The following is a 14375-nucleotide window of genomic DNA, read 5'->3' on the forward strand; positions in this document are numbered from 1 at the left end:
AGGAATGAAGAACAGCTGAAAATCTCATACATGCTGGGGGGGGAATGTAAAATGGCACAGCCACTCTGGAACACAGTTTGACAGTTCCTTAGACAGATAAACAAACACAGTATGACCCAGAAATCACAATCCTAGATATTCATTTAATCTAAATGTTTCCATCTAAAAACTCTCAAATTAATATCTCCAGCTTGGCTCTCTCCACTGAACTCCAGATTTGTGTATCCAAGTCTACTCCACATCTTCATTTGTAGGTCTAACAAGGGACTCAAATTTAATTTGTGAAAGAACAAACGGCTTATTCACCCAGAAATATGCTCCTCCTACAGTCTTACAGACCTCAGTAAATGACCATTCTGTTCCAACTGTTACTTACACCAAAAACCCTGCAGTCACACTTGACTCGCCACAAAAAAATCCACCAGTAAATCCTGTCAGTCCATCCTTTAAAATATATCCAGATTCAGGGATGCCTGGGTGGCTCAGTTGGTTAAGCGTCTGCCTTCGGCTCAGGTCATGATCCCAGGGTCCTGGGATCAAGCCCCGCATCGGGCTCCCTGCTCAGCAGGGGGTCTACTTCTCCCTTTACCCTCCTCTCTCATGCTCTCTCTCAAATAAAATCTTTTAAAAATAATAATAAAATAGAAGTAACTTTTCCTTCCTCCATATCACAGAGCATCTGGATGTTTCTTTTTTTACGATTTTATTTATTCACTTATTTATGTGTGAGAGAGAGAGAGAACAGGCGACTGGGCTAAGGAACAGAGGGAGAGGGACAAGCAGATTCTACGCTGAGCTCCGAGCCTGACTCGGGGCTCCATCTCATGACCCTGAGATCATGACCTGAGCTGAAATCAACAGTCAATCCACTGAGCCACCCACGCGCTGTCCCTGGATCTTTCTTATACTAATTTATAAATGTCCTACTCTATATTGAGTCAAAGATTCTGTTTTTGTTTTTGTTTTTTTCTTTTTCTTAAACTTCACATTCCTGGCAGTAACAAATACTATAGATACCATCTGAATGGAGTAAAGGTTGAATGAAATGATTAGCGTAATGAGACTGGAGTTGATCAGATCTGTACTTACATTTAAAAAAAAGTAGTTTAAGACAGATAGAGTATGGATGGGAAAAAGGCCTAAGAAACATTCCTTAGATTATTTGGAAGAACTGTTATATGTGACCACTTCAAAGCAGATACACCTTCATGATACCATGGAACCCTCCATCCACAGACCAACTAAAAGCTAGGGTATAGAATCTGAAAGGAGATCTACTTAGGAAACCAGCTGTCTTACCTCACCCAAGTCTATATAATCAAGAGTCTGTGGGGAAAACTCTTCTGTCTGGCATTCCCTAGGTCTGTCACAAGAGCCAAACTCTAACCTAAAGGACTACATATCCTATTTCTAGAGGGGCCCACTTCGGCAAAAAGTAAAACCCAGCAAAGCTGGATTCTCCCCAGGACAATGCATTCTGTCTTAATGTAAGGAGAAACCAACAAGATTTCAAAGACCCTGAGTTAACTTTTTTTTTTAAGTTTATTTATTGACGTAATCTCTATACCCAAAGTGGGGCTCGAACTCATGACCCTGGGATCAAGAGTTGCATGCTCCTTTGACTGAGCAAGACAGGTACCCCAAAACAAATTAACTTCTTAATCCTAGTAGGGACTATGCACTATTCCTAATCTTCCCAGGAATAATTAATTAGTAAGATTTTTTTTTAATATGAGGAGCTAACAGAATTGAAGATATACCTGGTAATGACAGAGACCAGTCTTGTACAGAAAAAGAAAGATCTCCTCAAGCTTAAACGTATTCAGAAAAGGTCATGCTAACACTTAACAAAGGTGAGCATTAAACCAAGTGACCCCTTTCTAACAGCTATCAACCACAGCATTTCTAAAATAAAACCCCCCAATTCTTTGACACTTCTGCCATCAAAAAGTGGGGTCTATGTCCTTTCTCTGGGATCTAGGCTCTGAATGAAGGGTAGAATGTGGTAGAAGTGATATTATGTCATTTTCTAGGCCCAAGCCTTAAAAAACTGGCAGCTTCTGCAGCTTCCACTTCCTATCTCTTCGGATGCTCAATCTTGGAACCCAGCCACCACGCTGTGAGGAAGCCCAAGCAACCCATAGAGATGCCACCACCGAGAGACACCCAGAACCAGAATCCATTTGCCAGCCATGTAAGTGGGCCATCTTGAGAGTAGATCCACTCCAGCTACTAACACAGAAGCAGAGATGAGCTGTCCTTGCCAAGCTCTGCAAACTACAGTTTCTTTTTTTTTCCTTAAAGATTTTATTTATTTATTTATTTGACAGAGAGAGAGACAGCGAGAGCAGGAACACAAGCAGGGGGAGTGGGAGAGGGAAGCAGGCTTCCCGCAGAGCAGGGAGCCCGATGCGGGGCTCGATCCCAGGACCCTGGGACCATGACCTCAGCCGTAGGCAGACGCTTAATGACTGAGCCACCCAGGCACTCCAAACTGCAGTTTCCTGAGCCAAATAAATGACTATTGTTTTAAACATCTAAGTTTTGGGGTGGTTTGTTACACAGCAATCAATAACTGTTTAACTGTAACATTAATTTTTTATATTCTTTTAAAGAAAAAGTTTATTAATAAAAAATAGCCTGTTTGCCTTTGATTTACCACCTCGGGTGACCTGTGGGAGGCAGGCAGCACAGGGTTAAGAGCACAGACTTTCAGAGCTAGACTGGCAGAATTCGAATACTGGCAGGTCCCATGGTCCCTGTGCTTCTTTTTCTTCCTCTGTAAAAGGAAGACAATAACCTCCTAGGCTATGATTAAAGCAGGCTGTTTGAAAGGATGCTGTTTTAAAGAAAGGAGGTGGTAGAGAAGAGAAAATAGAAGTATGGTTAAAAAAAATGGTAAAATCAGGAAATCTTGGAAGCAAGGAAAGGGAAAGTAGGAATGTTCAGACAGAAAATCAAGGAGAGGCCTAGCAGGAGGGGGTTGCTTAGCAGATCTGGCTACCAAATGAGACTGGGCTCTAGAGACTGATAGAGCCTGCCAGTAACAGGTTACTTGATTTCCACAGCTCTACCCATTCCAGCAACTTCAGAAGGAATAGACTGGGCACTGCCTTCAGGAGCATAATCTTCCTTCTAAGTGTGAGGCCTTCAGACACCCCAAAAAACTGAATAAAGTTTACATTTACTCAAGTAGACCCATCTGCCCCCTCCCCCATACAGGCTGCCCCCCACCCCCCAACCTTCTGAATTCATTGCTGATGCCTGCAATTACTTCCAACAGGGAGAGAAGACATTTTCATTCCACGTTCAAAAGAAAAATGACAAAAATGCAAAGGTCTGGCTACAATAATAGTGAGTCGAATGAAGTTTCTGTTAATCGCCCCGCCAAGTGGGGCCCGGCCAGACATCTCTGGGAGAGGAGGAAGAACTAAAGGTTTACTGAGGCCTACTAAATGTCAAGCCACAGTCCACGGATAGTAAGTGGAATCAATTTGGGTAATTTCCAATGTCTTAAATATTTGTTGAATAACAGAAAAAAAACAAACCTAAGTATGCCATCCATCAGACCTTCCCATGTTCACAGAGGAAGGATTTAAAAGCAGGACAGCATCGGGTCACCATCACCGGTGGGGGGGGCAGGTCATAGAGGAGGGAAAAGGAAAAGAGCTAAGGATACTGATGTAGAGAAACTGTAGATTCCAACACTAACTAGAATCACATTTACTCTCCCATGAAGAAGACAAAATGAAAAGATACAGACTAGCTTTGCCATTTACCAGTTATGTGACTTTGGGTAAGTGACTTAACTTCTGTGCGCCTCAGTATCCTCATCCCTAAAATGGGTAATTACACCTATTTCATTGGGCTATTGTAAGAATCAAATGTGTTGATATAAGTGCTTAAAACAGTACCTCCTGCATAGTAAATGCTATTTAATTATTAACTGCAATTATTATTACTATGATTACTATTCTTACTGTCTGAGATATCTGACCTGAATATATCAACTCAGGAAGCCCTATCATTACACGGGAGCACACTGTTCTCAGGAGATTCACTAACGACAGTATATAAACAAAGGACATAAGCAGAAAAAGCGTTTGTTAGCATACAGAACTCATGAATTCCCCTTTGGGGAATAACTAAGTGGACTTCAGGTAACTAGACTCTATTTCTCCCTCTCTTTGTTGGTATTTTTCTGGTCATTGAGTCATTCTTCATAACGTAAGGGGTGAGAGGAGATGTCAAAAATGAGACAAAGTGTAAACTAGTGCATTCTGAGAATTGTTGACAGTTCAAATGACTTGGCTGGTGGAGAACACGGTCACGTTAGCTTACATAAAGCTTTCAGTTACTCTTCATGCTTCATATGACAAGGGACTGAGATGAGAACAACAACAGGAACTTGGAGCAAGCATTCACCATAAAACCTCATGATCTCAAAACCTGAAAATTAGAGGAGAGTTTGTTTCCCTGATTTTCCACATCAAAACTGGGCTTTGTGGGCGCCTGAGTGGCTCAGTAGGGTAAGCGTCTGCCTTCGGCTCAGGTCATGATCTCGGGGTCCTGGGATTGAGCCCCACATCAGGCTCCCTGCTCAGTGGGGAGTCTGTTTCTCCCTCTCGCTCTCCCTCTGTGCTCTTCCTCTCTCTCTCTCAAATAAATAAAATCTTTAAAACAAAACAAAACAGAAAAAAAACAAAACTGGGCTTTGCTTTCTAGGAAGAGCTATTCAGAAATAGGACCATCTCAGAACATGAAAACAAGGAAATTATTCTAATACAGGAAGAAATGGATAAAGAAATAGAAAACTGATTGGTGGTAGGAGAGCTTGCTTTCAGTTTTATTTTACAGAGAATTACATACATATATATATGTATGTACACATATATTTTATAGAGAATTATATACATTATATATGTAATTCTCAGTACATTTACACTGACAGGTTTTCTCTCACAGACACCTGCTCATATTGATTCACAAAGGAAAAATATTATTGGCCTCTGATTTTTTATGACTGACTTTTGAGAGGTAGTCTACTTACCTCTATCTCCCGAGAAGAAAAGAGACATAAACATAATAAGTACGTGCTATGTATCAGGCATAAGCAAGACATCTTATATACTTTATCTCAGTTCATTTTCATATTAGCTCTATGAACACATCTGAGAAAACCAAAGCAAAAAGAAATGAGGACCTCTCCCCAAAGTAACGCTTATAAATGATGAAATAAACTCAGGTCTACTTTCAATCCAAAGCTCATATATGTTCTATGCACGTCACTTTACTGCCTAAGGCATGACAAACATACTGTAAAATCTACTTGCCTGAATGTCAATGTCTGCCCACAGAAATAAGTTGGAGCACTGGAGTAGAGCACACCCGAGGATTCAGAATCATTCCGGAGGGCTATATTTCTTCGACTACTCAGGCTGTACCCCTCAAAGCCAGCTGTCCACTCTTTTTAGAAAGCAAAGATACCGAAAATTATTAAAACCTTTTGAGGTATATCTTCAACACAGATACGTTAAATAAAACTTGGAAGCAGAAGCAGCTACTCTTAGGGGTCACGGACAAGCCCCATAAAAGAAGAGATTCAGTGACAGGTATCCTGGTTAATCCTAAAAAATCACAAAAAATGTGTTAGTCTATTCCTGCAGAATTCTGGCAGGAATAGACGGAAGATCAATGAGTGTTATCTCCTATCTAATGAAATCAGGATGAAGCATAATTGAGCTTATTCCAACCTGATTAACAACTAATTAACAAATGAGTCTGAATATTTTAAAATAGTAATATAGGACAGACCAATTTCAAATCATAAGACCTCCATCCAGAAAGTAATTGAAGGTTTGGAAAATCAGTACCCATTTTTTTTTTGAAAATCAGTATCTTGTCGCAACACTTAAAATCTTTGGATTTAGGGGATGCTAATAACCCTGCCTAGCACTATTTTTGGACTTGAGATAAGAACCGATGAAAATGTCTCAAAATTCACGCAAAGTAATTTGAACAGAACATGTTCCATGTTGTTCTCACCAACGCAGGTTTTACCGACAGAAAACCTGGCTGTCAGTGTGTGATCTTGAGCACAGGCACCAGCGTCCTGAGACATCGTTATGCTTCGGGAGTGAGAAGGCAACAGCATACCATGAGGCACCAACGTGGAGTGACCCATTTGGGGGACGCTCCAAGGACTCCACTCCTGTCGGCCATCTCCTCGGGCGCAGACTCTGAACTGATAATCAACATTGGGGTCTATGTGCAACACTATGAACTCAGTTTCAGAGCCTACGTATACGTCCTCAAAATGATTTGAAGTGCATTTGCGGAACTGGAGCCTGTAATCCTGGGCTGTAAAGTCATCATCCACCTAAGGAGAAAGGCTTTGTGTTAGATAAAAATCAGGGAACAACTCTCCCTGCTTGTGTTCGCTCTCTTGCTGTCTCGCTCTCTATCAAAAAATAAAATCTTAAAAAAAAAAAAATCAGGGAACAGTTTCTCTCAGCATCACGGCTTAAGAATTCTGGGGCCAAGCACAGAAGCCCACGTGCTGAATTTGGGCTACTCTCAGGAAGGTCATAGGAAATATGTCATCATTACTGCCCTTTATTGAACCATGTGTTATATACCTCCCAGTCTGATTTGCAGAACTCTGCTTCCTTTGAAGAAATGGCATGTTCTCTTTTTCTTTCTTTTTTTTTAAAAGATTTATTTATTCATTCTAAAAGAGAGGAGCGAGCACAAGCAGGGAGGGGCGGAGGGAGAGGGACAGAGAGAAAATCCCCAAAAAGAGTCCCCGCTGAGTGTGGAGCCTGATGCAGGGCGCAATCCCAGGACCCTGAGATCACAACCTAAGCCAAAATCAAGAGCTGGCCACTCAACTGACTGAGCCACCCAAGCATTCTGAAATGGCATGTTTTCTATACCATAATGCCAAAGATAAAATATTGGAAATTCAAAGATAAGAATCCCACAACTGGGGTGCCTGCATGGCTCAGTTGTTAAGTGTCTGCCTTCGGCTCAGGTCACGATCCCAGGGTCCTGGGATCGAGCCCCACATCGGGCTCCCTGCTCAGCAGGAAGACTGCTTCTCCCTCTCTCACTCCCCCCTGCTTGTGTTCCCTCTCTCGCTCTCTCTCTGCCAAATAAATAAGTAAAATCTTTAAAAAACAAAAAAAAGAATCCCACAACTACATCATTCACAAAACCAAGATAATTAATATCCAGAATATATAAAGGACTCCTTTAAAACTTAATAGGGGAGAAACCACCCAATAAGAGAATGAACAAAAGGCACAAATAAGCATGGAATTAGAAATATACGTAACCAAAAATACATAAAAGTATTTAACCAAATTTGTAATACAGACAATGCAATCTGAAACCAGAATGAGATACCATACTGGCAAAAATGTAATGTGTGACAATACCAAGTTTTGGTCAGGATGCAGAGTACGGGGAACACTGCTCGTGGAAGGAAACGCTGGTACAATCACATTGAAAATAATTTGGTATTTCTTTTTTTTAGAGTGGAGAATTTCTTTTTTAAGATTTTATTTATTTATTTGATAGAGAGAGACACAGCGAGAGAGGGAACACAAGCAGGGGGAGTGGGAGAGGGAGAAGCAGGTTTCCCGCCAAGCAGGGACCCCGATGTGGGGCTCGATCCCAGGACCCTGGGATCATGACCTGAGCTGAAGGCAGATGCTTAACGACTGAGCCACCCAGGCGCCCCCAGAATTTGGTATTTCTAGTAGAGTATAGATCCAATACTCTAGGACCTTATAATTTTACTGGGTATATACTTGAGGAAAAATTCTTACACATGTACACCAAGGAACATGAATACTAATGTTTATAGCAAAAAAAAATGGAAACTCTAGATCCACTGACAGGGAAAAGAATAAAAATGGAATAAGAGTCTTTGTTTTGAACCAACAAAAAAATCCCTACTTTTTTCTTCTGTAACAAGGCCTCAGCAAAAAAATCCACTTAAGGGGTACCTGGGTGGCTCAGTTGGTTAAGCTTCCATTCCGACTCTCGATTTCAGCTCAGGTCTGATCTCAAGGTGGTGAGATCCAGCCCCATGTTGGGTTCCACGCTTGGCAGGGAGTCTGCTTGAGTTTCTCTCTCCCTCTCCTTCTGCCCTTCTCCCCTCTTCTCTCTCTCAAGTAAATAAATAAATCTTTAAAAAGAAATCCATTTAGGGGCACCTGGGTGGCTCAGTTGGTTAAATGTCTGCCTTAGGCTCAGGTCATGATCTCAGGGTCCTGGGATCAAGTGTTGTGTTGGGCTCTCTGCTCAGTGGGGAGTGCTTGTCTTTCTCCCTCTGCGCCTCCCCCTGCTCATGCTCTCTCTCAAATAAATAAATACAATCTTAAAAAAAAAAATCCATTTAAGAAAAATCAATCATTTCCAGAAGCTGAGCACCCATTCTGAATGATATATTTGTCAACAGCCAAGACACTTATGATTCATTTGGACATGGTTTCTATCTACAATATGGTAACTCATATACATAACATGATTTAATACAGAAAATTCCCAGCATGCTGAGAATGTGACAAAACCACCATTTTAGGATTTTTTTTTTTAAGATTTTTATTTATTTGAGAGAGTGAGAGAGTGAGAGAGAGAGAGCACAAGCAGGTGGAGGAGCAGAGGGAGAGGGAGAAGCAGGCTCCCCACTGAGCAGGGAGCCCGACGCGGGGCTCGATCCCAGGACCCCGGGATCACGACCTGAGCCGAAGGCAGTTGCTTAACCAACTGAGCCACCCAGGCGCCCACGTCTACAAGTCTTAATTACGCACCTTACACCATCGAACAATGATGCCTCCCGGTTTCTCTATTAGCTCTTCGATCTGAACTGGTGGGCGAGATGCTACCATTCCATGCTTGAAAATGTGGTCTTTCACTATGTTCAGAATTGAGTCATCCAACTGAGCAGACAAACAAGGCACATCAACCAGTAAAGGCACTTCTGGTAAGCTGAGGAAACAAAGCTTATGTGTTTATGAGGCTCTTAACTGAGGATTAAAAATATGAATCATAGTTTAGATCAGTCACATACGACATAAAGATGCTAAAGCCCTCAGGAAATAATGCTAATGGCAGTAGGGGCTTTGGAAGACAGATTCTCTTCCCAAATAAATATAAGCAAGAAAAGAGAAAATTGGTAGGATCACCACTGTCAAGTTTATACCAAAAAATCAGTTTCAGTATGTTCAGATTTCTAAAATTTAGTAATTCTCTTACACATTAGAATTGAAGAAAATCTACAGTAATACTATGCCAAAAATTACAATCGCTACTGTTTCATACCACTAATACTGGTATTGCGCAGTGAACCTTGAAATATATATTCTCTATCTCATTTACTCAGAATCTTTAATAAGGGGGGGGGAAAAAGCAGGCAGTTTAAATGTGTAAAACTAAGCCTGAACGGCACTAACTCCTTTACCTGTCCAACTGAATGTGTGAGGCCTTTTTGGTAAAGTTCCACAGTTTTTCATTCTGTTCTCCTATGCCACCAAGAATGGCAATCTCCCCTACAATCAAGAATGAGAGAATAAATACAGCAAAAAACAGTCACATTATAAAGTAATCACTATAGTCCATGCCTAGGTGAGTCTCTGGTTTTCTCGCAAATAATTCTTAAGTGATTCCACAGTCAAGTTCCCAAAAAGTAAAGGTAGAAACTACTTTAGAAGTGACTCTAAGGTGAAGCTCACAAAAAAAAGGGGTACATAATGGTAACATTTTACCAGAGATGAAAGATTCTGCTCTACACAAAGAAATCTGGTTTGTCGACCAATTTTATACAAAGGAGAAGGTCCGGGTCCTTTTTTCCATCGCTCCTACAGAATCTTTATTTATAAAACTCCAACAGGAGTTACCCTGATAGAAAAATAGGGCACAGGGTCTTTTTTTTTTTTTTAATTTCTTTAAGACAGACAGAAAATAGGGGGGAAGGGGAGAGGCAGAGGCAGACTCCCCGCTGAGCAGGGAGCCCAATGCGGGGCTCGATTCCAGGACCCTGGGATCATGACTTGAGCCTAAGGCAGACGCTTTTATTGACTGAGCCACCCAGGCACCCCATGGGCAAGGGGTCTTATAAAGTCAAATGATACAGCTGTTTTCCTAAAAGAGTATCACATATTAGAAATTATTCCACAGAAAAAGGAAAAGGTACCTAAAGACATTAAAAAAAAAAAAAAAAGACCAACTTCTATGTCCTTCCACACCCCCAAAGAAACACTACCAGAACTCTTTTCCATCTGAATATGCCCTGGAGTGACTTAAATTTTTTGGGACCACATGACATTCTCCATCACCAAAAGGAAAACAGGACATATGGAACACTGCCTCCAAGTCCTCAAAATTCCATAAATGAGTTTTTATCCCTTGGGAGGGAGGAAAGAGACTGAAATTCAAAATATTTCTGAAGTATAAAAACATTTAAGCATCAGATGCTGTAACAAACAAGTTTGTGCCTCAAAGGATTTATTTTCTAAAATAAAAACATTTCTCAGTCCTTAGGGTGATGGGTGTACACTCCTGCCCTGTGAACTGCTTCTGGGTTTGTTTCCAAATGCAAAGTCTCTCGGGGAAGACACCCTGTGGCCCCCCTAAAAATAATTCTCTCAAAGGCACTGTTATGGTCAGTGACAAATAAGCAGTTCTCACTGAAGATGAGACAAAATGTCATTAGCATGCAAAGATAACAGCAGTGCCACATTCTAAATGGGACTAAAAGGGGATGAATTTCCAGTTAGAGTGACAGCCTTGTAAGCCATGCACCCTCTTCATCCCATGCCACTCACAGCACTCAGTGCAGGATGGGTGGTATTCAGTCTCTGGCTCCTTTTTCAGTTGTCCTTTCAATGCTGGCATCCTCTGCCACCCTCTCTTCTCATATTATACACTAGCTTTGGAAGATTTACTTACTCCCATGGATTCAGACTCACTTGCCATCTTGCCACACTGATCTCTCTCCTAAGCCACATGCCACATGCCCAACTACCTTCTGGGCATCCACAGCACCTCGAACTCAAATGCCCCAAACTGAATGCCTGACTGCCCACTGAAGCCCACCCTTCTCCTTTATTTCCTACGTCAGTAAACAGCACATTCCAACCTGGTCATCCAAAATCTGGCTGGTTTTGGTCATCCTAAATCTTTCCCTTTATTCTCCAACCTATCTCCAGGCAATCACCAATAATCAACACTCATTGATAGGTAAAATCGTCAATACTTTTCTCTCTGAAAAGTCTTTTTTTTTTTCAAGATTTATTTATTTATTTATTTGACAGAGAGAGACACAGCGAGAGAGGGAACACAAGCAGGGGGCGTGGGAGAGAGAGAAGCAGGCTTCCCGCTGAGAAGAGAGCCCAATATGGGGCTCGATCCCAGGACTCTGGGATCATGACCTGAGCCACCCAGGTGCCCCAGCATCATTTTTTTTTAAATGCAAATCTGACTGTGTAACTCCACTGCCTAAAATACTTCAATAGACCCCTGATATGCCATTCACTTCACTCATGATGTTACTTCTGCTTCCAATCGTGCTGTTACTTCTTTTCTTCCTTTGTCTGCTTAATGAATTCTTTTGAGCCTCCGTGGAACTCCTCCCACAGAAAGCTATCCTACACTCTCCCACAGCTAAGCGCTTTCCCTTCTCTGAAGTCTTAGCTCTCTCTCGGCACATACGCCTCTCTCTGCGCTGTGAACCCCAAAGGGCAGAACCATTACCTTTTGATTTAATGTTCTTGACAACGATCTATGTGAAAGAAGGAAGGTGGACATGAAGACAGGAAGATAGCAAGCCGAGATGTGGGCATGCTTTAAGCACAGTAATTGGCTGCAGATAGGTATATAATCGCTATGATTTCAGGAGTAAACACCAATCATAATTTTTAACCTTCTAAAACTAGCAATGGAATTAAATTCTACGAACACTCTGAAAAATATCTGAACAGACTCAAAAGGACTTTAAAGTCACAGTGTTAACAGTAAATAAGATACTATCATAAAACCATTTGAGAAAAACCATCTACGCTTCGTTTTGTAAATGATTATAATTAACACTTCAACTGCACTCACTCACCGTGGGATACCTCACTGTGTATCTGTCATCCTATATTACAAACTATCCTGAAGCAGGAACATTCTAAGCACCCCACAGATGGCAAGAAGCCTGCTGGCACCCTGAGAAATCAGCAAAGGGCCAATCTGAATGTGCCCCACTTCACAGCCCCCTGGACTCCCACCTTCTTGGACTAAGTCCTCTGCAGTATTAACTCCATGCTCTATGAGCTTCTGGCAGTCATCTAGAGGTTTAATGGTTTCCTGTTCAATCGTGTCCACCTCTTGCAAAAGGGTCACCAATCGCTCATCCAGGAGCTTCCCAAGCGTTCCCTTTAAATCATTAAAATGCTGTTTGAGAACATCTCTTGTCTGTGATGCACTCTCTTTGATCTGAAAAGGAAGAACATAAAAACACAGAATCAGAATCTCTAGAAAAGGCTAATCCACAGGCATGACCCATAATCCCAAGGCACTACACAATGATCATCTTCCATTTGTTGACAAATTGAACGTGATTCATTTGCACAAACTTGCAGAAATGCACAGTACTGGCCTTCAGGTAAGACAGAATGGGCTCAAACCCTGGTTCCACCATTCACAAACTAAGTCAATTTGATCATGTTAATTAAGCACTCCACACCTCAATTTCCTTATATGTCAAATGAATATCATGCTTACTTCATGGAGTTGCTGTTAATAGGATTAAATAATGTGTATTACGCTTGGTAAAATAACTGGCACATTGTAGCTCCCAATAAAAAAATATTAGTATCATTATCTGCACAAAGTTGTTCTTGGCAACAGTATGTTTCAGCACAAAAAAATTTAAATTAGGAGGGGATTAAAATTCATTTTACTGAAAAGTAGTAAACAAATGGTAAATCAGAAAGCCATAGTATAGGGGCGCCTGGGTGGCTCAGTCAGCTGAGCGTCTGACTCTTGGTTTCAGATCGGGTCATGATCTCAGGGTTGTGAGATGGATCCCCATGTCATACTCACGCTCAGTGTGGAGTCTCTCCTCCTCCCTCTCCCCCTGCCCTTCCTCCCTCCACTCCTCCACGGTTCCCTCTAAAATAAATAAATAAATTATAAATAAAAGAAAGCCGTGATACTAAAAAAAAAGAAAAATATATCACCGAATGGATAAAATGCCCTCATTATACTAGGAGAAAGCTAAGAATTTATTTAAAATTCAAAGAGGCTCATAGAAGGCAGAGAAATGTTCATGAAAACACACCTCTGGGACAATAATCTTTTTTGAGTTATGTTCCTCTTTGCAAATCTCAATGAAAGGTTCACAGACCCTCTCTTTCCAATAAAATGAATAATCCATACCCTAAAGAAATTAATTCAATTTCAGAGCTTACAAATTCCTTCAAATCTCAACCATGGCTTGCCTGCAGCAGTAATTCTGAAACTTGGTTTGCAGAAGAATCATGTAGGCTGCCTGATATAATTTAGATTGCAGGGCTCCATCCCAGACATACTGATCCAGAACCTTCAAGGAGGGCTGGAGTGTATGGATGGAGTTCTCAAGTTTCAAAAGCACACCCGTGATTCTGCAGCCCACACTTTGAGAAACACTGCCGTCAGGTCCACAGAGCTCAGATTAAGAGCTGCTGTTCTGGGAGACAGGACAGGGAAATCTTTACAGCTCACACTTATTTTGAAAACAAACCAGTTGTCTACACAGATACAACTCTTTCTTTTCTTTTCTTTTCTTTTTTTTTTTTTTAAAGATACAACACACAATTCACTCTCACTTAACAGGAAAATTCTAAAAGCCAAATAGCTGAATCAAAGCAAACACATACTTTACTTTGCAGATATTAAATTAGTTTCATAATGACATTATTACATTTACTACTCTAACCCTTTTGCTAACTTTATCTTTCCAAGAGTGTTTGAAGTCCAAGAAAATACACAAAGCACAGGATTTCCACAGTTAATAGAGAAATTTAGAAAGTTTTCCATCTATTCTCTAATACTAAATTTAAAAAGCAGAATCCAGAAATGTTCACAACCATGTAAAAACAAAAGATGTCAATGCTCAAGGAGTACAAAAAAATACAGGGAAAAAAAAGGGAACAGTTTAATTGGCTGAAATGGATTATGGAAATAATTTTTTCTCCTTTTGACAGTAATGTAACTTACAATAGTGTGTGTGCAGTAAATGGAGGAATACCTTAAATCATAAAGAAACAGAGAGACTCGGGGCGTCTGGGTGGCTCAGTCGTTGGGCATCTGCCTTTCGCTCAGGTCATGATCCTGGGGTACTA

The 14375-nt window shown here is 41.1% G+C and overlaps 1 protein-coding gene across 1 annotated transcript in view; it reads right to left on the reverse strand.

Moving 5' to 3' along the window:
• Positions 1–14375, reverse strand: part of CRLF3 (cytokine receptor like factor 3) — a 34256-nt gene that overhangs the window by 9184 nt on the left and 10697 nt on the right. Inside the window, exons 2-6 of the mRNA XM_025851043.1 lie at positions 12279–12486; positions 9470–9557; positions 8820–8997; positions 6157–6379; positions 5334–5466 (exon numbers count right to left, since the gene is read on the reverse strand). Coding sequence (XP_025706828.1) covers positions 5334–5466; positions 6157–6379; positions 8820–8997; positions 9470–9557; positions 12279–12486 — 830 coding nt within the window. The remainder of the gene's footprint in view (positions 1–5333; positions 5467–6156; positions 6380–8819; positions 8998–9469; positions 9558–12278; positions 12487–14375) is intronic.

The sequence above is a fragment of the Callorhinus ursinus genome, unplaced genomic scaffold, assembly GCF_003265705.2.
Source record: "Callorhinus ursinus isolate GAN/ISIS: 27379988/994484 unplaced genomic scaffold, GSC_fseal_2.0 scaffold34, whole genome shotgun sequence".
Classification (NCBI taxonomy): domain Eukaryota; kingdom Metazoa; phylum Chordata; class Mammalia; order Carnivora; family Otariidae; genus Callorhinus; species Callorhinus ursinus.